General features: G+C 32.8%; 4 protein-coding genes across 4 annotated transcripts; 2 read left to right on the top strand and 2 right to left on the bottom strand.

The window, feature by feature from the left end:
* Nucleotides 1-1,806: 1,806 nt before the first annotated feature.
* LOC145637280 ((3S,6E)-nerolidol synthase 1-like) lies at nucleotides 1,807-3,328 on the top strand. The gene is made up of 4 exons (XM_081688748.1): nucleotides 1,807-1,819; nucleotides 2,303-2,586; nucleotides 2,707-2,848; nucleotides 3,087-3,328. The coding sequence occupies exons 1-4, from the start codon at nucleotides 1,807-1,809 to the stop codon at nucleotides 3,326-3,328; spliced, it is 681 nt and encodes a 226-aa protein (XP_081544874.1).
* An 8,599-nt stretch (nucleotides 3,329-11,927) lies between these two features.
* On the top strand, nucleotides 11,928-14,541 carry LOC145635335 (putative terpene synthase 13). Its single transcript, XM_081686614.1, has 5 exons — nucleotides 11,928-12,391; nucleotides 12,584-12,992; nucleotides 13,063-13,420; nucleotides 13,525-13,773; nucleotides 14,000-14,541. The coding sequence occupies exons 1-5, from the start codon at nucleotides 12,217-12,219 to the stop codon at nucleotides 14,279-14,281; spliced, it is 1,473 nt and encodes a 490-aa protein (XP_081542740.1). The 5' UTR covers nucleotides 11,928-12,216; the 3' UTR covers nucleotides 14,282-14,541.
* Nucleotides 14,542-14,645: 104 nt separating this feature from the next.
* Nucleotides 14,646-16,229, bottom strand: LOC145635334 (uncharacterized). Its single transcript, XM_081686613.1, has 2 exons — nucleotides 14,974-16,229; nucleotides 14,646-14,937 (listed from the first exon to the last, which is right to left on the bottom strand). Exon 1 carries the CDS (start codon nucleotides 16,200-16,202, stop codon nucleotides 15,000-15,002), a length of 1,203 nt encoding a protein of 400 aa, XP_081542739.1. The 5' UTR covers nucleotides 16,203-16,229; the 3' UTR covers nucleotides 14,646-14,937; nucleotides 14,974-14,999.
* A 3,189-nt stretch (nucleotides 16,230-19,418) lies between these two features.
* On the bottom strand, nucleotides 19,419-23,128 carry LOC145637278 ((3S,6E)-nerolidol synthase 1-like). Its single transcript, XM_081688747.1, has 7 exons — nucleotides 22,904-23,128; nucleotides 22,224-22,485; nucleotides 21,409-21,814; nucleotides 20,910-21,128; nucleotides 20,481-20,619; nucleotides 20,086-20,334; nucleotides 19,419-19,679 (listed from the first exon to the last, which is right to left on the bottom strand). The coding sequence occupies exons 1-7, from the start codon at nucleotides 23,126-23,128 to the stop codon at nucleotides 19,419-19,421; spliced, it is 1,761 nt and encodes a 586-aa protein (XP_081544873.1).
* Between the last annotated feature and the right edge of the window lie 1,082 nt (nucleotides 23,129-24,210).

The raw sequence follows: 24,210 nt of genomic DNA, 5'->3' as shown, positions 1-24,210 counted from the left end.
GATTGATCTTTATAAGTAATTAAACCAAATTAGTTACAATCTTTTTCTTTTATCCATGCATTGTGGAGCAAAAATATTGCTATATAAGTGTTGTGTTTAGCAATAAGGTGTAATTCACTGCATGTATAGCTGGTGATTACAATGATGCGATTCCAAGACATCAATATCATAATTTTTTTATATTTATTTATTTTTGTCGAGTCATCTATTAATCATGAGATTGAGTGGCGTCAATCCAAAAGTTGCGCATGATTAATTGAATTAGGCCAGGTTGTAGTAGAATTAGTAGATTGATAAGATATTATTTTCTAATACTATTAGAAGATTCATTGTTTTAATAGGATTAGTTGTTTAGTATTTATATCTTATACGATTATATATTATTGTAGCTTTTAGCTATCCTGACGGCATGAGATGTTTGACTATAAATATAGTCTATATTTTCATTGAAGAAGGTAGAGCAGTTTTGGGTTATTTTTGATCAATTTGTACGAATTTTTTTAGCAAAAGAATTGCATATGATATTTGCTGAGAAAGTTACCAATTTAGTTGCTAATTAGTATTGCTTGGATTTAGCCATTTAGGTGTGTCTATTATCTAGATAAAAATCGAAATCCAATCCAATCCAAACCGAATTATTAATTCGGATCAGATACAAATATAAATGGATCGGATTTAAATTTTTTTAAAATTCTGATTTTTGGATCGGATTGGATTGACCGTGTTTGGATCCAAAAAAGAATTAACCGATATATAAAACCATGCTTTTACAAATAAGGATACTTTATATTAATAATGTAAAATTAAGTTGATAATTACATTAATATAAATTATGTAAAATTATGTTTATAATATTTATATTAATCATGTACAACTATGTATTTAAGACTACGCTTTTTATAATTGCATTTTTATTTTTATAATCACTTTAGTCCCTACAAATTTGCAATGTATTTTAATTTGGATTTTCGGATCGGATCCAAATAACCGAATTTTAATTCGGATTGGATTCATGAGAAATACGGATTGGATTGGATTTAAAAATAAATAATCAAATTTTATTTCGGATTGGATTGGATTTGACATAAATCCAAACCGAAAACCGAATAGACACCCTTTAGCTTCATATCTTTGAATTTCATGAAATTTTCTGAAGAGCCCATTAAATTACACATCATATAATGAATTGAAGTTTACTTATCTCACCTAGATTCTTGATTTTCCTAACTTTTTATAAGTTTAATATAATTATTAATAGTGTTTGGACAATTATACCTTATAAAATATCCTACCCTATTAAATTACACATCGTATTATGAATAGTGTTTGGACAATTATACAGTACCATATCATATATAATTAATTTACTTATTATTATCTCTTATTAATGTTAATTGCCTCCTTTTTTTTTTACTCTTTAGAACAATGTGTGGGAATCTATATCCCTTACAATATTTATCACCTTTTTTCTTCATTAATTTAGCCAACAACTAAATTTGTGTGAAATTTGTTCCATGGAGGCGAATGAACGATGCTCCATGCATTCGTGTTTTTTTAAAAAGGCGAAATGAACATTTAGTTGTTCAGCAAAGAACATACAGTTGTTTTGTAAAGAACATATAGCTATTTTATAAAGAACATCACATATAGTTGTATTGTAATGAACATATATTTGTTTTGTAAAGAACATATAGCTATTTTGTAAAAAAAAAAAAAAAAAAAAAAAAAAAAAAAAAAAAAAAAAAAAAAACCAACTTTATGTTCTTTATATATATCTAAAGAACATCCGTAATATTAATAAAAAACATGATAACTACAGGTGATCAACTTCGGCTTGGCCCGATTCGATGCGAAAATAGGGTGGGTTTGGGCAAACCTAAAAATGCATTTTTAGTTAAAAATCCAAACTCGACCCAAAAAGCCCGCTACATTTTCCGGGTTTGGGCACGTGATATTAAGTTAAGGATCGCCCCGACCCGAATTTTTTATCACCTCAAATGATAATATAATGTAATGAACATTATTTTTATTCAACCATCATAATTTAAATACAAAATGCAAAGAACATTTCAAAATAAACAATTAACATTATGTAACAAATAAAAGTACATTACAACTGAAATACTGAAATTCAAAGAACATGAAGATAAAGAACATTATTTAACAGCATGTTATGTTCTTTAAATTCTATAACATGTTCTTTTCACTTTAACTAAATGTTCTTTACAATTCTATACAATGTTTTTTAATTTACAATTCTATAGTATGTTCTTTTCACTTTAACTAAATGTTCTAAGAACAGAATTCAGTCACCCTCCCTGGCCAGATAAGGCGGATCTAAGGACAGAACTCACAAAATCAATATCTTTTGTTTATGTCATTGATGACATTTTTGATGTGTATGGAAAACTCGAGGAGCTCATTCTCTTCACCGAAGCTGTCAATAAATGGGAATATGCTAACATCAAAGGTTTGCAGGACTACATGAAAACTTGCCTTAATGCACTTTTTGACACTACAACGGAGATGAGCCACAAAATCTACATTAAACATGGATGGAACTCTAAAGAGTTTTTACCAAACGCGGTATGTCCATGAATCTCTTACTAATCTTTCATTTGTTAATGGCATAGTCATTATAAATAATCGTACCTCCTTTCGAAATCCTATGTGCATTATTGTTATATAGGAAATAATATGTTGTAGTGGGCAGAGTTATGCAATGCTTTCTTAGTAGAAGCAAGATGGTTTGCTTCCGAGCATTTGCCAACAACTAAGGAGTATTTGAAGAATGGAGTGGTTAGTTCCGGTGTTTATGTTGTTTTTGCAACCCTCTTCTCACTCTTGGGTGAAGCAAAAAATGTTAAAAACACAAATATTTGGATTAACCATCCTAGAATGCTACTATGACGGGTACACTTCTTCGTCTTTGGGATGACCTAGGGAGCGCCAAAGTATGTACGGCTTTAATTTTGTAGTTATTTATATTAAACTGTCTCATATAAGATTTTGTGTTTCGAACCTTACTAAAGTATGTTACATTTAATTTGTAGGATGAGGATCAAGATGGTTTGGATCATTTGTAGCGTGTTACATGAATGAGTACCAAGAGAGCTTGGATGGAAGTGTACGCGAACAAGTTCTAGAGATGATTTCGGAAGCATGGAAGTACCTCAATGAAGAGTGCCTATCTCAGTCTCCATTTTCAATAGAAATAAAAAATGCTTTGCTAAATTTAGCAAGGATGATTCCGATCATGTACAATTATGATGACAACCATCGTCTGCCAAGCCTTGAGAAACACATGAACTCATTGCTTAATGAATAAACCAATTAAGATAAAAAATCTAGTCACTAATCAATCTTAAACGATTGATCTTTGTAAGTAATTACACCAAATTAATTGGGTCATTTTCTTGATTATGGACCAAATTAATTATGGAGCAAATCTATTTTGTTAGTTGAGACGATTAATACAAGAGGGGGGGGGTGAATTGTATAGAGTTCCTAATATAATGACTACTTTTTGCGGATAAATAAACAATGCGTATAGGAACTTAAGAAAACACACAGATTTTACGAGGAAACCTTCCAGGGCCCAACTGGAAGTAAAACCTCGACCCTACCTTAGGGATTTCAAACACAAAACACTTTACTATAATAGGGCAAACACCAGGTTACAACCTATTAGACACAGACCTTTATTTCACAAGTTCCTCACTGGACTTGCTACTTGATAGGACCCTATCCTACCCAATCTAAGCACCACACTTAGATTCACTCGTACCACCAAAGCACTACACATCCTGCAAAGCACAAAACACTCGTACCACCCCAATACAAAACTCACAGCCTCACCAAGAAGCTAACACAAAACTGTATGTAATACAAACTATAGATATCACCCAAATAACCCAACCAATACAAATATAAGACGCCTATTATGATAGGTAAGCAATGCACAAAATCCGAAACTAATATGATAAGTTAAAAGCTTGGTAAACTTACTCAATTAAAGCACTGTGATTTCTCCACGCATAAACTCACAAAAAACCTAAATCATTTTGTTCTCTACTATTTATACAAGTAACACTTGTATAGAAAGTAGGTTTTCTAAAAAGATAAATATGTTAACTTAACTTATCTTTTAAACACGGTTTTAGCAAATCAAGTGAAATAAAATCTTTTCCGAAAATAAGTATAAAAAGATATTTATTAAGAAGACTTGTCTTTCTTAATAAACCGACTTTAGAGAAAAATAATCTTTTTAGAAAATCTTTTCCTAAAATCTATCTTTTATTTTTTTCCATATTTATTTTATTTACCAAGCAAACTTATCACGTTTCTAATAAATTTCGTGCACTAACCTACTTACCATATTAACAATAATTTCTAAGAATAAAACCTTGACCAGGTAAATTACTTGGGCTCCAAGCATATCAAGTTCCACCAAAGAACTTAACTGTCAGTCTTCAAGTTCCTGTTAGGGAACTTAGCTCTTGTTAGAGAACTCTTCCTCTGATTTGTTTAACTTCTTCAATAAAGATCTTCTTCATGTCTTCTTAGATTCAGATGGTTCTTCAATCACCAAGATTATTCTGCACCTTGACTAATCACACACTAGAGAATCTTTATTAGTTGAGTTTGCTTTTAGTTCAAGTTCCTCATCATCAAAACCATTATGCTTCAACATATTTGATAAAAAAAAACTGTGTTATGTTAAGCAGTAAGTTGTAATAATTCACTACTTATAAGTAGTGAATTGTAGTCCGGTAAGTAGAATGAATTGAAGTTTACTTATCTCACCAAGATTTCTAATTCAACATGGTAAGGTTTAGCCCTTTTTGGATTGACAAAAGTAGTGCTCGATCAAACTAAAACTAATTTCATACAGAATCACAAGGTCATATACCTTAATTTGCTTTAGGTTAAATGCAACTATATATTTAAATTGCAAAAATAACTTAGCTTAGGTGCATAAGCATGGCACGATCCGACATAGTGGCATATGATGATATGAGCTTGGAGTAGGCATATATGTATTGACCCTTGAAATTTTCAACACGACAAGATATTTAGATCATGAACCGGACCTAGCTAATCCCATTGTTCATAGTTTTGTTAAGAGACAACACGATCCATAACTATTTTAAGGGGCCGTTTGGTTGGGGTTAATAATCAAAGGGAATCGGAATGATCTGATATCATTCCCTTTGTTGTTGTTTGTTTGTCACTTTTTTGATTCCCTTTACCCATTTTTATTTTTGAGTTCACCCATTTTTAGTCTACATTGATTCCACACCCCCCTAGACTTTCCCATTCCCTTTCCCTAGCCACCATACCCACCACCGTTGTACTTGCCGGAACTAGCCCAACCACCTCACCGCGGACCTAGTTCCCACCGCCGGACTCGCCGCACTTTCCCCCACACCTCGCCCGCGCACCTCCCCCGCCTCTCCCCTCGAAAATTCCTCCCCTCCCCGGAAAAACTTCCACCACCCACGCAAAAACCCTAGAAAACACCATCCCTCCCCTTAAAACGCCGGCCGACCTTTCCCCCACCCTCGAAACCCTAGCGGCTAGGGTTTCAAGGGTGGGGGGAAGGTCGGGCGGCGTGTTTTTAAGGGGAGGGATGGTGTTTTCTAGGGTTTTGCGTGGGTGGTGGAAGTTTTTTTTGGGAGGTTAGGGGCTGCGAGGGGTGGGGGAGGTGCGCCCAGGGTTGACGATTCCCGTCGACGTTGTGGCTGGCCGGTGGGGTGGCTCCTGGTGGCTGGAAAAGTGAAGAAAGGGGATGTGTGGTGGTGGTGGTGATTCCCTTTGTTTATTGAAAACCAAACAACATAGTACTTGGAAAGGGTTTCATTCCATTCTCCTACACTCCCTTTGTTCATTCCATTCTGATTCCCTCGCGCGAACCAAACAACCCCTAAGTATAATGATTATATTAAAACACAAAAATATTATAAAGTGTATAATTAAAAATGACTGGTCAAAAGTAACAATATGTTACATACTTCGAATTTAATAATATTGATATATGATTTTATTTACACTTTAAAGAAATATCTTTTGAATTATATATCATATTTAAATAAAACACTACCTCAGTTAATTGTTATTTGTAACTTTAGAATATTTTATATTTCACAAATAATATCCCAGAGTTACAGATAACAATTAACGGAGGTAGTAATATTAATAACACAAATTCTTATATGTAGTATAAAAAAAGAATAAAAAAATTTATACAACATTTTTCAAAAAATTTATACAACATATTTAAGAACATGAATTCCCTGGCCTACCATACAAAGTTAAACTTTGAATTAAAGGTGTAATTGCCTATAATAGAAAAAAGCATCCATCCGACAATCCGATATGGTAATATAACAATGTATGCCCTATGAAAAGTAATATGACCTTATATCCTTATTATATTTCCGCCCAAGAAGTTTCATTTTCACCTTAAAGACCAGACTTGAGAATTTGACAATTATTGGTTGTTTTTTTTCCGTCCAATTCATTCTCTAAACTAACGTTGTCCTAATAATAATAATAATAATAATAATAATAATAATAATAATTAATGATGATGATGATGATGATGATGATGATGATGATGATGATAATAATAATAATAATAATAATAATAATAATAATAATAATAATAATAATATCTATGTGGCTGGCCACCCCGTGTGGCCGGGTGACACACACCAACACACTAATCTTATAACCCTTAATTGAGTAACGCCTAATAGAGTAATCCCTTGCCTCGGCCACACGCGGTGACCAACCATATATGAAACTTTGTAACAATAACAATTTCATATGTCATGTTCATGAGTATCATGACATTATATCTATTGTGTAACATTAGTGACCTACATATTTCCTCTATTACTTGTTTTTTCATAAATAATGGCCATGTTTGGTGGAAAGCTAAAATTGATTTAATTAGCTGATTTTGACTAAATGATTTAATTTGACTAACTTATTGTTTTAATTGATTGTATAAAAGTGTTTGGTAAATAGTTGATTACTTAAGACGTTTAAGTATGGAAAATGACCTATAAGGACATTGACATATTTATTTGAAGGATTAGTTATTTCATAAAAGAAAAATTACATTATAAACTTTGTAATGTTACAATCATTTTTATGATATTAAAAAAAATTGTTTATTAAATCTAACCTATTTCTTCAAAAAAAAAAATTATCTAACATAAAAAATAAAAACAGATAATTAAAAAAAACATGAATGATAATTAAAAAAAAAAAAGATTTATTTGGTTTGGGTTAAGGATTTTGAAAATTTTGGAGGAGATAAGAATTACTTAAAGTTAGATTAAAACAGATATTTTTATAAAAAGATGCATGACCAATAATAAAATATACTAAAATCCTTCAAAAAAAAAATACTTAAAAAAATGAACAAAACTAAGAAAATTAAAGAAAAAGATTTTTTTAAAAAAAATAAGGAAAAGAAATTGAGAAAATTAACAGAATTAGATCTACTATGGAGTATGTGGAGTGGAGGTGGGAAGAAGTGAGAAATGAATTGCAATTGCATGGCTGTATGTCATGGGGCTTAATAAAAAACAAGAGGGCAAATTCCTAATTTAAACTCACCTAACCAAATAAATAAGCTTTTTGGAAACGTTGCTCCCAATAAGCTTGCAACCAAACATTAATATTAGCTTATCTGACAAGTCAATGAGCTAAAATTTATCAAATAAGTTAATTTTCTCCCAAAAAGCTGTTTGCCATGGTCAATATATTTTTTAAAAAAAACTAATTTTATTTGTTTTTACATCTTCCTATTACGATGAAGCATAAAAATTAAAGGAAATGGAAGATTTAGAGGAATATATTTCTTCTAATGTGAGTCTGAACTCACACGACATCAAAAAGGAAAATATGCATATGAAGTGTCCAATTCAATGTTTGGTAGGGGGTGCGAATGAATGAATGCTATCGAATGATTCTTCTTGTGAAATTGACATTTGACAATCCATTTTTGTTGCCCAATTTTTAGCCATATAAAATATGATATTTTCTGGAAATTACATTAAAACTATAGCCTAATATTACTATTACGATGTAGTTTGTAATGTATGAAGTATATCCAATTAAATGTTTGGTGGAGATGGGATAATTGTACACCTATGGTTGTGTGGATAACCTTGATATTAACCATAATTAATGCATAAGTTTTTCTTTCAAAAAAAAAAAAAGAATAAGATTTTACTTTATTTTCAATGTGAGACCATTACACTCATTTACATGTTTTCAATAGGGAATGACATCGATTTTCAAGATAGTTTATTAAGACAAACTAGTTTTTTGCCCGTCCGGACGATGTCCCGGCCTCTCGGATCATTGCTTATTTTTTTAATTATAATTATTATTTTATATTACTCAATGTTGAATGTTTAATCTATCAATCTGATTAGAAATTAGGGGAGGAAACTAATAAATTTATGGTGAGGATATTTGATGCGTTTTCCCATTAATGATTACAATTTTTTTTGGTGCACATTAACATTAATAAATTTCAATGGTGAATGAAGGTTAAAAAGAATTTATGTTTGCTTCTTAATTGAATATGAGTAATAAATAATAAAACAATAACATATTGAGTAGGAACATTGCGGTAAAATAAGAAAGCTACAACGCATAATTTAAATCATTCTGCTAAACACAATAAGAATTAAGAGGCATTGATAATGTGATGGTAAATGTCGTTCTTAAGTTTAAGTTTAATGGTACAAATTATAACTCAATCATTAATTGACATTGATTTTTAGTATGTAGTATAAATGAATAGGTCTTGGACATGTCATTGCTTATGTGCTGCCAAATACATCAAAAAATGCCCTTTGAATTTTAATAATATTTGCTCAATTTCTTCATGCGCGGAGTTTTAGGAGAAATAAGAGAAAGTAATAAAATATAAAGGTAATAGACTAAGGGAAAGAATAAAAAAATGTAAAAAATAAAAGTAGTTGAGAGAATTGAAAGAGAAAGAATATGAAATTAATACTTCGTATAATATGATATATGTTCTAAATGAATTAAATATTGTAAAAGAATTCCAAATAAGAAAATGGAACAAGTATTTAAAAACAGCCGAAAAAGAAGAATAGAGAAAATATTTAAAAATGGAGGGAATAATAGCTTAGCATTCACTCATTTTATCCCTTAGTTTCTTCTGGCAACTTATTAGTCTCACGATTCCATTGTCAATTTTCAATACACAAGCTTATAGCCCCTTTGATAAATATTCCGATCTTATCCTCTTTACACCTTTGAGAAAATTTTAGATATAAACAATCCCAAGATTTAACCTAAGCTGTGATACCATGTCAGATAATCTAAACTCCTTGATTAGAGTGATTTCCATTGATCAATATTTATAGGGTTACAATGAGTAACCTAATGAGAATATTCTATGGATATTCTCTATCAGTAACAATTACATGATCCCATTAAATTGCAATAATATCGATCGTCCCATTAAATTGCAACCCTTAATACTTTTTTGTAACGAGTTTTGTCTTTTTTTTTGTCTCAAATATCTTCTACGGGTGAAAGATAACAATAATAAAGAAAGATAGATTGAAAATAACTAAACATTATTTACATTGATCTATACGTGTGTTTTTGTCGTCTACTCTCAAATAATTAAAGAACTTGTTAAAATAGGAAACTTATACTTCATGTGTATTTATGGAATTATGGACTACATAGTAAGCTATGAAAGCTGACATTGCACTAAATTTTGCATAATCACATGCAAGAAATTAATATACTTGTACTATGTAGCAGTGGGGTATGACTCAGCACTCAGGTGGGGTTCAGAACAATCAAAAAAATTTTGTATACATCCGATATACATAAGACGTAGTATTATTATTTCTATTACAATACTTTTCACAAAAACATCTAGGGTGGGGTATATATGTTGTACGACCAGTTAAGATTCATGAGTTACAACAACCAAATTGTTAGGGGTGTCAATTCGGTTAAACAGTTCGGGTTTGGGTTGGGTTTATCAGTTTCGGGTTATAACGGGTCGGTTTATAACGGATTGAAATAATAAACGGGTTGGTTTGGGTCGGTTTTGAAAATTATCGGGTCAGTTCGGTTTGGTTTTTTTAATTGCAGTTTCTATTCGGATCGGGTCCTTATCGGGTCGGGTTCTAGTCGGTTCGGGTCATAATCAATTTGGGTTGAACTGGGTCGGTTTGAAAACGGGTTTAGCCCATTTAATGTGGGTTTTGGTTAAAAATAGTTCGGGTCTTAATCAGGACGGGTCGTAATTGGTTCGGGTTATAATCAGTTTGGGTTTAACTGGGTCGGTTCGAAAATGGGTTTCGGTTCAAAATAGATCGGGTGAAATCGGGTCCAACCATTATCGTTTCGGTTATAATCGGTTTAGATTGAACTTGGTTGGTTTGAAAACGAGTTTACTCAATTTGAAACGGGTTTCTAATCAAATCATATCGGGTTAAAATTGAGTCGGATGATTACCGAGTCGAATTAGTCATATAATGGGTAGGAACGAGTCATGTTATAATCAATTCAAGTCATAAATAAGTTGGGTTTATCGAGTAGTGGGTTGAAACAGATTAGATCATAAACATATTGGGTAACAGGTTGTAAATGACTCAGTCATAACGGGTTACGGGTTTTAAACGGTTCGGTCATAACGGGCTACGGGTCGTAAACGGTTCGGTCACAACGGGTTACGGATTATAACCGGTTCGGTCACAACGGGTTACGGGTTGGAACGATTTAGGTTTATCGGATTTTTATCGGGTTTTAACGGTTTTCGGTTTAAAACGGGTCGGGTTACTATCGGGTTTAAACGTAATCGGTTTGGGTTGCTTTCAGTTTCGGGTTGTAACGGTTTGGCTTGATAACGGGTCGGGTTAGTAACGGTTTGCACAAATTCGGTTTAGTTCAGTTTCGGTTTGGAAAAAATTGGGTCGGGTCAGTTTTCGGTTTCCAAAAAACGGGTTTTAAACAGTTCAATTCCTTTTCGGATCGGTTCGAAACAGTCGGATTTAACGGTTCGGGTCAGAAACTGACAGCTCTACAAATTGTACATACTGTGGCTGTACGTAAGTATTGCCAGAAGCATTTTCCAGATGGTCCCAAAATCTCAATTCAAGCAAGGCACCACGAGATACTGAAAAACTTAAGTCTATTTGTTTTGCTAATTATTAAGTAAGATTAATCAGCTTTCCAACCACCAAAGAGAAACTAGGCTAGCCTTATCAATGAGCGTTAAATACCACATACTCCGTAGTTGGAAGTGCAAAGAAAGAAAACTCCACACTATGTTTGCTTGTTATGGTGCCCTTCCCCTTAACGTGTTTCCCGTGTTGTCGTTCCTCACGAAAAAGGAAACTCGAATAGCCATGGATACTTCTGTTGTCATCTCTAGTTATAATTCCATGAGAAATATTAGCAATATAAAAAATAAGGGATTCAAAGATTTTCATTGTATTGTGCATGCCATTACAAAGGATAGCTTCATCGATGATCAAATCTCTTGTACAGTTGAGTCTTCATTTAATACATATTTAACGTATGTTTAGTACTTCCTTTGGATGTTGTTTTTCATTTTTGTTTTTACACACTTTTATACAAGTACACAATAATATTGGCAGTTCCACTAGAGTGAGTCTAGGCTGGGCGAGCTATGTAAATAGGAGGGTAAGCAAGTAATTTTTGCTGATTCAATTTTTGCTTCTAGAAAAGTTGACTCTCTAATGGTACATTATAATGTATCATTATGCATGTATAATATACCACTAAAGTATAAGTTGTCTGAATAGTACTCTTTGTGGACTATTACGAGTGTAGTGGTACTTTTTAACATCCTATAAGTTTCAACTTCTGGAAAAAGTTGACTCTCTAGTGGTACATTATAATGTACCATTATGCATATATAATGTACCACTAAAATATAAGTTATCTGAATAGTTTTTTTAATTGCAAGATTGTCATCCTATATAAGCTGAAATTAATAGGTGCTATGCGCCGAGACTTAACCTGTTATTTGCATCATTTAACAAGTATTCTGTATGAGGTTTTATGTTCTTCCATTAGCAGCAGGAATATCAGCTTCAGCACACGGTGAAAAAGATTAAGAAGATACTAAGAAGCAAATTGAGCAGTTATAGTCAGGTAGAAGAGTTGATCATGATTGATGCCATCCAGCGACTAGGCCTTGAACATTACTTTCACGACGATATACATGATGTGCTAGAAAGGCATCATGTGCATTGTATCACTATGGTTGAAGATGGTTCTAATCTTCATGATGTTGCTCTTCGCTTTCGACTGCTGAGACAAGCAGGATACAATGTGTCTGCAGGTAAGCAGATTGACTACATACAGCCAATATACAAAGTATGCAGTTCTTAATACCAAACCCCCTCTAAAGTCATTTGGCCTCTGATATGGTTGATTACCTGTGCTGTAGAAAGATTATTTTTGTCTGTGTTGTTCTTTACCTCTTGTGAAATACTGTAAGCTTAATTGAATCAAGCTCGATTCTCTAAAACAGAAATTCTCAATAGATTCAAAAACAAAGACGGGAAGTTCAGCAAAGAACTTGACAGGGACATGAAGGGACTGATGAGTCTCTTTGAAGCTTCTCAGCTGAGTACTCCAGGGGATCACATAATGGATGATGCCATTGAATTTTGTGAGAGTCTCCTGAAATCCAACTTGATGAATGGAAGTGGACAATCTGATGAGGCAAGAGTAATACGAACAACATTGCACAATCCGTATCACAAAAGCCTGCCAAGACTTCTAAGACAGAATGAAGTTAACAATTTTGAAATTTCGATGAAAAATCTTCACGATTGCTGTGGTATTACTGACTGGATAAAGGAGGTACAATATCTAGCAATGATTGATGTCAACGAGTCTCAAATAATTCACAGAGAAGAAATAATTCAGGTTACAAGGTAATTGCAAAAGAATTTTTGTAACATAGTAATCCAATTCAGACACTAACTTTCTGCTGTATTCTATCAGATGGTGGAAAGAGCTTTGCTTGGCGGAGAGGCTGAAGTTTGCAAGAAATCAACCAGCCAAATGGCATATGTGGTCATTGGTCATTCTCCCAGCCCCCAATATGACAGAGTTAAGGACAGAACTCACAAAAGCAATATCATTCATTTATATCATTGATGATATCTTTGATGTGTATGGATCACTCGAGGAGCTCACTCTCTTCACAGAAGCCGTCAACAGATGGGACTATACCAATATCAAGGGATTACCAGACTGCATGTCAATGTGCCTCAAGGCTCTCTATGACACTACAGATAGCATAAGTGCCAAAGTATACAATAAACATGGATGGAACCCCAGAGACTGTCTTAGAAAAGCGGTATGTAAGCAGAATCTGTTAACGAGTAAGAACTGATTGTTGACAGCAAGTCTGGATAAGGAAATCAATTAATCCTTAACTGGATGGTTTATATGTTGTTTCAGTGGGCCGAGTTATGTAATGCTTTCCTAGTGGAGATGAGATGGTTTTCTTTGGGATACTTGCCTACCACTGAGGAGTATTTGGAGAATGGAAAAATTAGTTCAGGAGTCTATGTTGTTTATGCAAACGTCTTCTCTCTCTTAGGTGAAGCTGTAAACCATAGAAGCACAAACCTATTCAACAGCCATCACAGCATTGTATCTTCAGCGGCTGAAATTCTTCGACTCTGGGACGATTTAGGGACTTCTAAGGTACTCACTCTGGTTGCTGGATTCCTTTTCTAGTTTAGGTGCTGAGAATATTTCTAACTGCCTGTATAACTAATAGCAATTTCTATAGTTGACACCCTACGTACCAAGCTCGAATCCTAATTGAACCATAAAACTCAAACGGAAAAAGACAGTGGCAGAAGTTATCATTGTATATGGAATTGAAAGGCTAATTTTCATTACTTGTAATTTCAATCTTATTCTGCAGGACGAGAACCAAGATGGGTATGACGGGTCATTTATAGAATGCTACATGAACCAATATAAAGGTAGCTCAGCTGAAAGTGCACACGAATGTGTTCATTTGATGATTTCAGATGCATGGAAGTGCCTCAATAAGGAATGCCTGTCTCATTCTCCAATTTCAGCAGAATTCAAGGTTGCTTTCCTTAATTTAGCAAGGATGATTCCAATAATGTACAACTACGATGAGAATCAACGTCTTCCAAGCCTAGAGAAACACATGAAGTCAGTGCTTCATGTGCAATAGAGCATAGATATCCTATTACGACAATATTGCACGGTGTTGTCTTGTACATTTTCGTGGCCCAAAGCGAAAACTAAATAAGGGCCTCAAAACTATGGAGTCGTATATCATAAATAATACATTTATCGACAAAATTTTCATGAATTTTATGTTACAAAGTTCATCAAAATTATAAATAAATGATAGTCATTTGAGATTTGACTAACTCTTCTTTCTATTTTTTTTCATTTTAATCTTTTCACAACCCAACTAGGCACCAAACCCTTTACTCTTATTGTTCATGATTTTAAAAGAAAAAAGAACTTATGAAAAGTAAAGTGAAGAAATTTAAGAGACAAAATTATAAAAATTGGGAGGTAGTGAGAAATTGGAAAGTAAATAAAAATTGGGAAGTGATTATCATTCAATTAAGATACCACCCAAAAAGTTCTCCAAGGTTAGCAAATAATTCTGGTCTACACGATCAATTTAAATGCTAAACTTCATAGAGGAATGATTATAAAACTAAAAAAACAAATATAAACTACTAAGTCATGAAGCAATCGAAAATCAAACATTCTAATTAAGCATTATACTTCAAGTAAAATGACCACCAAAAGGAAAAGCTGTAGCACATCAAGCACTGTAAAGAAGATGGAGAATCAGTAGCACATCAAGCACTGTAAAGAAGATGGAGAATCAGTTTCAGTACTCACAAAATAGCCACGGCAAGGTGCTAACTTCACGGCGAGTTGTTCTGTTCTTGCTTCTCTGTGTTATCTGACGGCATCACCAAATCATATTGAACAAAGCTATTGGACTTCCCTAGCTCTACAAGTTCCTCAGCTTCTTGAATCTTCGATTCCTTCACCAACCCATTGACAACAAGCTGCAACAGAGCCTCATCAACCACAAACTGCCTCTTGAACATCTTCTTGCACAAATCCAATGCCAATTCATATTCTCCATCATCACATAACTTCGGAACAAGGTAAGAAAATGTAATGCTATTCGGGGTAATACAACTTTCACACAACTTATAGTACAACCTTTTAGCTTCTTCTATATCTCCTTCATCACAATATTTCTTTATGAACACATTAAAAGTACCCACATCCGGTTTTAACCCTTTAGTCTCCAATGATTCAAACAAAGCAACCGCCTTTTCAAGCTCGCCTTCATCAACCAAACCCTGCAACTTCAAATTATAACTTCGAATATCCCGAACCACATCATACTCATCCATAATACCCCAAATCAATTCACCTCCCTCGAAACCCCTCTTCCTATAAAACGCACCAAGAAGCGTATTAAACGTAACCACACTCGGGTTCACACCCTTCGCCTTCATCTCATCAATCATCAACAACCCCTCTTCAAGCTTCCCCACTTCACAAAGAGCATGAATCAAAGTATTATACGAAACAACATCACAACAAATCCCCAAATCAGCCGGAACCTCTTGAAAAAGAGTGAAAACCTCATCAAATCTCTTAGATTCAACCGCAGCCTTCAAAAGGGCATTAAAAGATTTAACAGTTCTAGGACAACCTAGTTCAGGCAATTCGTCGAACAGCTTGTGTGCATGATCAAACATCCCAGCTTTCGCATACAGCGAAATGAGACGAAGCGCGTAGCCTTCGCGGGAAATATCCTCAAAGTGTTTATGTTTATCGAGTACATATTCAACCAAATTATATCGCTCTGCATTGGAAAAACGAGCAATCGTAAAGTCGTAAATGTTGTGACGACTACGGAACTTGGAGGATATACTTGCATTGTGGTTAATCTTTTTCGCAAGCTCGTCGAGGTCGGGTTCCTCGGCGAGCTCCTTGATTGAAATTGGTTTAATGGGAGTGATTGGGGTTGGAGTATTTTGTGGAGAGAGTTTTGGTGTTTTGTGGGTTTTGAGTATCTTGCGAAGACGAGCTGCGGAGTTTGACATTTTTTGGGAGAAAGAATTTGGTTTGGTTTTTGGCGCTAATGTGTGAAAAATGAATGTGGAGTTTGAAATGGGTTATTTATACTTCACAAACTATTTGTTGGGCTGGGCTTATTATGTGTGAAAAATGAATGTTTTGTCTTTACATATTTTCCTAAATAAATAATTTTTGGATTGTATCTTTTAGTAATTGAGTAATTTTCTTACCAGGGTATAGTTTTATTTGATTCAAATTGATGACAATGATGATGAAATGTATATAAGTTTTCCAATGTAATATCAATTTAACTTGGTATGTAATATAATCTAACATAATTAAAAAGATCTTGAAGTATTGTGAATTAAACTGTCCATAGTTGTAATAAAGTATGGTGAACATTATTGACAGAGGTGTCAAAAGTTGAACTGCTACAAAACAATTAACCTAACTTAACGTGATCTGGTCAAAAGTTGGCATTTTCAAGAATTTGATCTGCATCGCCACAATAATTTAGTATGATCAAATTGAAATAATTTATCCCAATGTAAAACCGACATGTAACCCAAGTTGACCTCTATCTACTATGCAGTATAAGTAGGGGTGTCAGTTCAAATGATCGGATCGGGTCTGATAAGGTCGGGTCAGGTCGGATCGGGTCAATTTTTAAAGTTGAGTTATACTTAATTATTATATTATGTCCATGAAAGTCTAAATCTGAATCGGATATTTTTCTGGCCGGGTATGCTTTTGACACCTCTAAATATAAGTATAACATTCAGATTTCATATTCATTTTTTTTTCTAATTTACAAAAAAATGGCCCTTCAATAAGCCAGGATCAACCTAACCATCCTTTTCGGATGATAGTGTATATCATAGCTTTTAATGAAAAATCAGATAGTGCATGAAGCATGATAATTTCAAAGCGTGGTAATAACAAAAATTCACTGAAAATTTTGATAAAGTATAACGTATAAAAGTTAAAGTTGCCCTCTACACCAATGCAATTTCATTATCTTTCTTTTTTAAAGCATTTCCACAAGATTTGGTTAACTTTTTCTTTTTTGTTTAAGACTAAAGGTTGTTATAAAAACCTAGAGGTGATTAACTATGAAACGACCGCAAGCCCGGCCAATCCTCCCGAAGAATAGGCGGATTAGCCAAAATACACAATTTTAGTTAAAAAAAGCCCAACCAGGCCCAAAAAGTCCGTTTAAGCCCGACACTTTTTAACGGGTTTAGGCATGAGTTTTCTTAGTAAAGCCCGGCCCGGCCCGAATTTTGATCACCTCTATAAAACCCCCCTTGTTACATATTTGCTCCACATAAGCTTACACTATCTTAAGCATTATCATATACTACGTATATCATGGCTCACTCCTTGCTCACTCTTGTGTTTTTCTTGCTCCTCCCAAACTTAGCACAACCTACAACTAATCTAGACCGTCAACAACGGAGTAATCCCGGCCTAAAGTCGGTCCATTTCACCGTCTACCTTCACGAAACCTTCAACAAAACTGCCTACATCATAGTCAAAGGTGTAAAGAGTCCAAAACACATGATCCCTAAAGTATCATACCCCTTTGGCTCTATGTTCGCCGTAAATGACCCCCTCACTGAGACACCAAACCCGTCATCTAAACTCTTAGGCTACATGGAGGCATTCGCGGTCACCACAAACTTTGATGGCGAAAGAATGATTTGCACTTGTAGGACTACTTTGAACCTGAAAGGTTACAAAGGTGAGCTATTGAATGTAGGGAGTTGTCACTTTACCCAAGTTACGGAACTTCCTCTTGTTGGAGGTACGGGGGACTTTCGATTTGTTTATCATAATAAAAATATGTTTATCATAAAATATGTTTTGTTTTGTTTTGTTTTGTTATTTTAATTTTAATTTTTTTTTTATGAGATATCATAAAATATGTTATTAGATAAGTTTTAATATAAAGTTTTATAATATAATTTTTAAAATAATTTTCATTAATATTTAACTTATAAAAATAAAGTCAAAGTAGTGCATTGACATGTGTGCAATGTTTGACCGTGTCAAATAGTATAGGACAAAGAGAGCATATACTATTATGGAGGAACAAAGAAGATCAGAGGCTAGTTAAATAATGATAGTATATTACTATAGTAATATATTATAGGTGCATAGAGTGCACTTATCAACACGCATGTCACATGCGCCATGTAAATAAGGGATGCTAACAAGCTAATTAAGCACAACGAACTGTTTTTGCAGTGGCTTGTTTCGATCATTCCTTCTTTAAACAATATTTACAAAAAATAAAATAAAATTATAAATTTATTCTATGACTAGTTTTGGTCATACTAAGGAGTCACAAGAAATTAAGAATGATACAAAGAGGACGAGCTTCAAGCCTGGGTCTTATATATGCTCTTTAAATAATTGTTGTCCACTAAAAACCTTATTTTAGCTGAACTAGTTAACGCAACAACATATATCTATATACGAGCACTTCATGATAGAGATTAGATCAATGTACGAGTATGTATTTTGTGTAAATGTATCTATATAACGAACTAAATTAGGTTTCCAAACAAAGTTAGGAATGTAATTTTTATATATAAACCTTATTATATATTACAAGTATATATAAATGTAAATTAATTCGACCAAGGAGATTTATACAATCCAAGATGATTATATGTGAAAGTTACGTAGCATATCATTTTTCAATGAACTAAATCATGAATAACCATGCTACTTTCTCGCATTTCCCTAACTTTGTTATATGCTTTATTGAGAGCAAGTTTTAGCAACACTCCGATTTATCATTCAATTTTAGGCAATTTAACTCACTTCTTATTCCATTAGTAATCAATAGTAGAGTATGGAGTATTTTTTGTAAGCTTATTTTTTCTCTTAATAATATCATTAACATCTTATATGATTGATAATAAATTATTTTCCTACATATATACATTCTCATTACGATAATTAATTAATTAAGTAATTAAATTGTTTTTGACTTTATATTGACATAAAATAAATAATTTAATTTTATTCCATGGCATATATAAGTCAAAAAAATTTTGACTAAGTAAACTATTGTGTCCTAGGAACAATCCATTTGTTATCTCTAGGAAGTCATATAATTTTTCTTTTTTTACCCATCGGTCTTACTTTACTTTTTCCATCTAATTTCTTTTGTGAGAACTTTTTTAATCGAGTGGGTATGTAGAGTAACTTTAATCATGGGATTACAAATTTTAGGGTTCCACCATGAATTGAAAATGATCACTCTCATCCTGGCTATACATAATGGGAACCGTCCTCGCTAAATTAAGGCAGGCTTCCTTGAACTCTTTTGAGAACGGAGATGTAGACGACATGTACTCCTTATTGAGACACTTCCATGCATCTGAAATCTTTCGACTAACATGCTTCCTCGCGATATCATATGAGCTTATTTTATGTTCTTTCATGTACCAATCTACGTAGGAACCATCTTCACCATTTGGAGTCTTATCCTACAAAAATCATATTTCGAAAAGTTGTTACATGTATATACTTAGGGCCTGTTCTCATTGACTGAATTGAGCTGAACTGAACTGAACTTATTAGAGCTGAACTGAACTGAAATGAATATTTTTATAAGAGAAGGAAATTAGGAGTTGAACTGAACTGAACTTATTAGAGCTGAACTGAACTGAACTTATTAGAGCTGAACCGAACTGAACTTATTAGAGCTGAACTGAACTGAACTGAACCAAAAATAATCGTATGAGAACAGACCCTTAGTAATAATTAAAAGTATATTAGGAACTTACAATATACAAGTATGTGTCAATTAAAAGATAAACAAGGGACGAAAAAACCAGGTAGGATTTTTTATCGTGTTTAAAAAAGGGCAAAGCAAGAAACTAGTGTGCATACCATATGGTTCCCTACATCATTCCATAGGCGAAGAATGGTGGCTGTAGAAGATATAATTGAAGGAAGGCTACACAACTCTTCCAAACTCTTCTTGTTGATTTCTTTGCCTAGAAGGAAAAATGCATGTGCCATAACTACATGGGTTCCCGAACTAACTATCCCGTTGTTTAGATACTCCTTAGGGTTAGGTGAGTACTCGTTAACACTCCATTTCAACTCAATAAAGAACGCATTGCATTGCTCTGTCCACTGCATCATTAATTAATAGACTTAATAGCATAGTTTGAATTAATAACTTGACAATTAAATCTGAATATAACAATCTATCATCCTATTAATCTGTTCAAAAAAATGCATGTGTCACGTTGATAATATAATTTAACTTTTAATTGTACCAATTTTCGTAAGAATTGTTCTGGATTCCATCCATGCTTTGTTTGAATTTTGGAGCTAAAATCATTTGTGGTTTCTAGAAGAGACTTGAAGCAAACTTTCATGCAATTGGGTAATTGTGTAACATCAGCGGTTTCCCATCTGTAATAATGTAATATTAACATATAGTAAATAGTATGTTCAACATACAATAATGTACATACAACAATAACAATAATGTCGTATTATATGTTGAAGAAAGTTTAATTGTTGCAAAATAAGTTCATGATATGCGAAATATGTTCCATTTCAAATTAGTACATTAGGTTTAATTATTTAGATCTGGATTCAGTCAAAATTGGATCACCTAGCTTAAGGTAGGTAAAGTTATTATAAGTTGTATTTAATTATTCAAGTCGAGTCAGTTTTACATTCATGCATATAAAGCGTACCTGTTAATGGCTTCTGTGAATAAATAGAGCTCATCGTACGTTCCATAACCATCAAATATGTCATCAATCATGTAGCTAAATGATATTGCTTTCATAATCTCTAATCTCTCTTCGGACATATCGAGCCCAGGAAGAATTCCCATTGACCACATATACCACTTTAATGGCTCAATTCTTGCAAATTGCAATTCCTCCTTCAAATTAAGCTCGTTTACCCATCTAGCAAAATCCACAATTTGTTCTGTAATTAGATAAACATAGTAAATCACAAAAAAAAAACAAAAAAAAAAAAAAAAAAATCATTACTGTGCTTTTTTGGCTAATAAATGAAAATCTTAATCTCTTACTCCACTACACATACCCTAACCTTTCACTGATCTAAAAGTTTTTCTTATTTAGACATTAATTGTCTCGATGAAGAAAAAAAAAAGTCAAAATAGGAATAAGGAATCTAATTAAGGAATGGAGGGAGTACTACTTTATGATATAAATCATATACCTCGAAACTTGGGTTAGTTCCAATTGTTGTGATATTTGAGCCAAGTTGACGTCGATTCTTGCTAGATCGTGTACCTCATTTATCCAATCGTTGATATGATTGAAATCGTGGAGAAACATTAGGGATGATTTGAAACAAGGAAGAAACTTTTTGGCCATTAGTCTTGGCAAGCTTTTATGATAGGGATAACGAAGTGTGTTTCCTATTACCAAACCCTCATATTGTTCAACATTCTTCAACAACGAGGCCTTCAATAGTTTGCGACTAAATTTATTTGCATCATCAAGAACATAGTCACTTCTAGTTCTAAATTGTGACGCTTCAAATAGGCTCATCAACCCTTTTATGTCTTTTGCAAGTTCTTGATTGAAATTCCCATTTTTGTCCTTGAATTTTGCCAAAGCATCTACATTGGGGATTAAAAAATGGATAAGACTAGCTACCGATCTAATTTGGTACGTTATATGTTTGATTTGTACGCAACATATACAAAGAACAAAATATATGACATGGATTTAAGAAATTAAAGTAAAGAGATGAACAAAATGTAGGAAGCTTTGCTTGTTGATCCGTACTAAGTTGACCTGTGCGACTGGAAGGATCTTCATTGAGGTTTATAAGGGCCTGACACCGGTAATTTTTTTTATAAAAAAAAAATAGTAGGCATATATAGAGATGTAAAGCTATCATACAAAAGTTTAAACCTCAATCTTTTGTACTTTTTAGTCTAAAATCCGCCACTACATCAAGGTTTTAAGTCGTTGTAATTTTTTTTATCTAATCTTAAAGTATAAATAAAAATTAAAATAAAATACCTGAAGATACATAGTATCCTTGTTGTCTCAACAGGCGAAAAGGAAGAGCTAGATCATGAAGATTATCAGTACCTTCTTCGATTGTACTATAATATAAATTATAATGCTTTTCTAAAGTAGCACTGATTTCATCTCGAAAATAATATTCAAGACCTATTCGTTGTATAGCATCAATTATAACCAATTCTTCTATATTATTATATTTTTTGCTTGCCATTATTTTCTTAATCTTTTTCACCAACTCTTCAAGCTGATTTTCATCCTGAAAAAAGAAGAAAAATTGATTATTTGACTATAGATGTTATAAACACTAGGCAAAAATTATTCCATCTTCTGTAGAATGTATTGCCCTAATAGATAAGCAAAAATGTTGCAAGTGTACTGCATGCACTACATACATAGCTAGAAGCCTAGAAATTGAAGACAAAAACATCCATTTGTTCTTTTTTATTTGAAATCTTCAGTTTGAGATTTTTTCAAATGTGTTGTACCAATTATATATAAGAAAAAAACATATTCACTCTCAATATCCAATATATATTTTTTCAAATGTGTTGTACCAATTATGTCTTGATGAAATATAACATGTGCAATGTGTGTATAAAATTGTGTAAAAAACACAAATGAAACAAACAAACAAAGGAAGCACTAAACATGCGCTAAATAAGTTAAGACTCAACTGATGTAGAAGAGATTTGATCATCGACGAAGGTGATGTCCTTTGAAATGGCATGCACAATACAATGAAAATCTTTAAATCCCTTATTTTTTATATTACCAATATTTCTCTTTGAATTATAAGTAGAGATGACAACAGAAGTATCCATGGCTATTCGAATTTCCTTCTTTGTGAGGAACGGCGACACAGGAAACACGTTGAGGGGAAGGGCACCATAAGCAACCATAGTGTGGAGTTTTCTTTCTTTGTACTTCCAACTATGGTATTTAAGCTAATAATTCATAAGCCTGGCCAAGTTCCTCTATCTTTTGTGGTTGGAAAGCTAATTGATGGTACTTAATGATAGCAAAATAAATAGACTTAAGTTTTCTAATATCTCATGGAAAATGATTTTGCCAATTTTGGCAATACAAAGGTAATTAACTACAGCCACGTACAGTACAGTTTGATTGTGGTAACTTGTAAATTAACTGGTCGGATAATAAAAACCGGTAACTTGAAAGAATAAATATAATAGTTAATCAATTTAAATGAGTTTCATGTCATATCATATTCTATATACTATGTTAATTTTTATTTTATTTATTTTTTATTTTTATTTTTTTTGTATTTTGAGGAAAATGTGTATTCATTAAAATAAAAACTGTTGAAATCATCAATACTAGAGAATGAGTAAAAATTAAATAACTTTATATATATATATATATATATATATATATATATATATATATATATATATATATATATATATATATATATATATATATATATATATATATATTGAATGATGAAGTGAGTATTAATTGATCAGTATTATTATTAATTTACTACTTTATAATACTAAAATTTTACATTGAATAATTAGTAGAGATGATAGAAGAAGTACCCATAAATGTCTAATTTGTTGTAAAGCTAGGCAAATAAACTCAAGTGTTTTGTAGAGAGAAGTGTTCTACTGTACATAGTTTTTGTGATATTTCTCATTAATGCAAATAGCAATTAAATACAATTACGTTACAAACTTCTAACTACTAAATAATCCTAATTATTAGGAAATTAATATATGTCATTAAGGCACTAACTATTAGAAGTCAGTTAGTTATACTCCGTATATGTTAATATTTTATTTATGCCAGGTTTATCTAGTAAGGACTTTTAGGCATGTTCGGTTTCCTTTTAATTTGTATTGTGTATATATATTGTTGATTTGTTGTTATAAGCAATGTAAGAGTTAAGCCATTTTCTCCAATTGTTTTTGAGTTTATCATGGTATCACTTTTTCCTAGAGGATTTTTCGATCCTGATTTG

Source organism: Chenopodium album, chromosome 6 (genome assembly GCF_948465745.1).
Source record: "Chenopodium album chromosome 6, dcCheAlbu1.1, whole genome shotgun sequence".
NCBI classification, from domain to species: domain Eukaryota; kingdom Viridiplantae; phylum Streptophyta; class Magnoliopsida; order Caryophyllales; family Amaranthaceae; genus Chenopodium; species Chenopodium album.
Note: the sequence above shows the minus strand (reverse complement) of the source record. Positions and strands in the feature narration are given on the sequence as shown.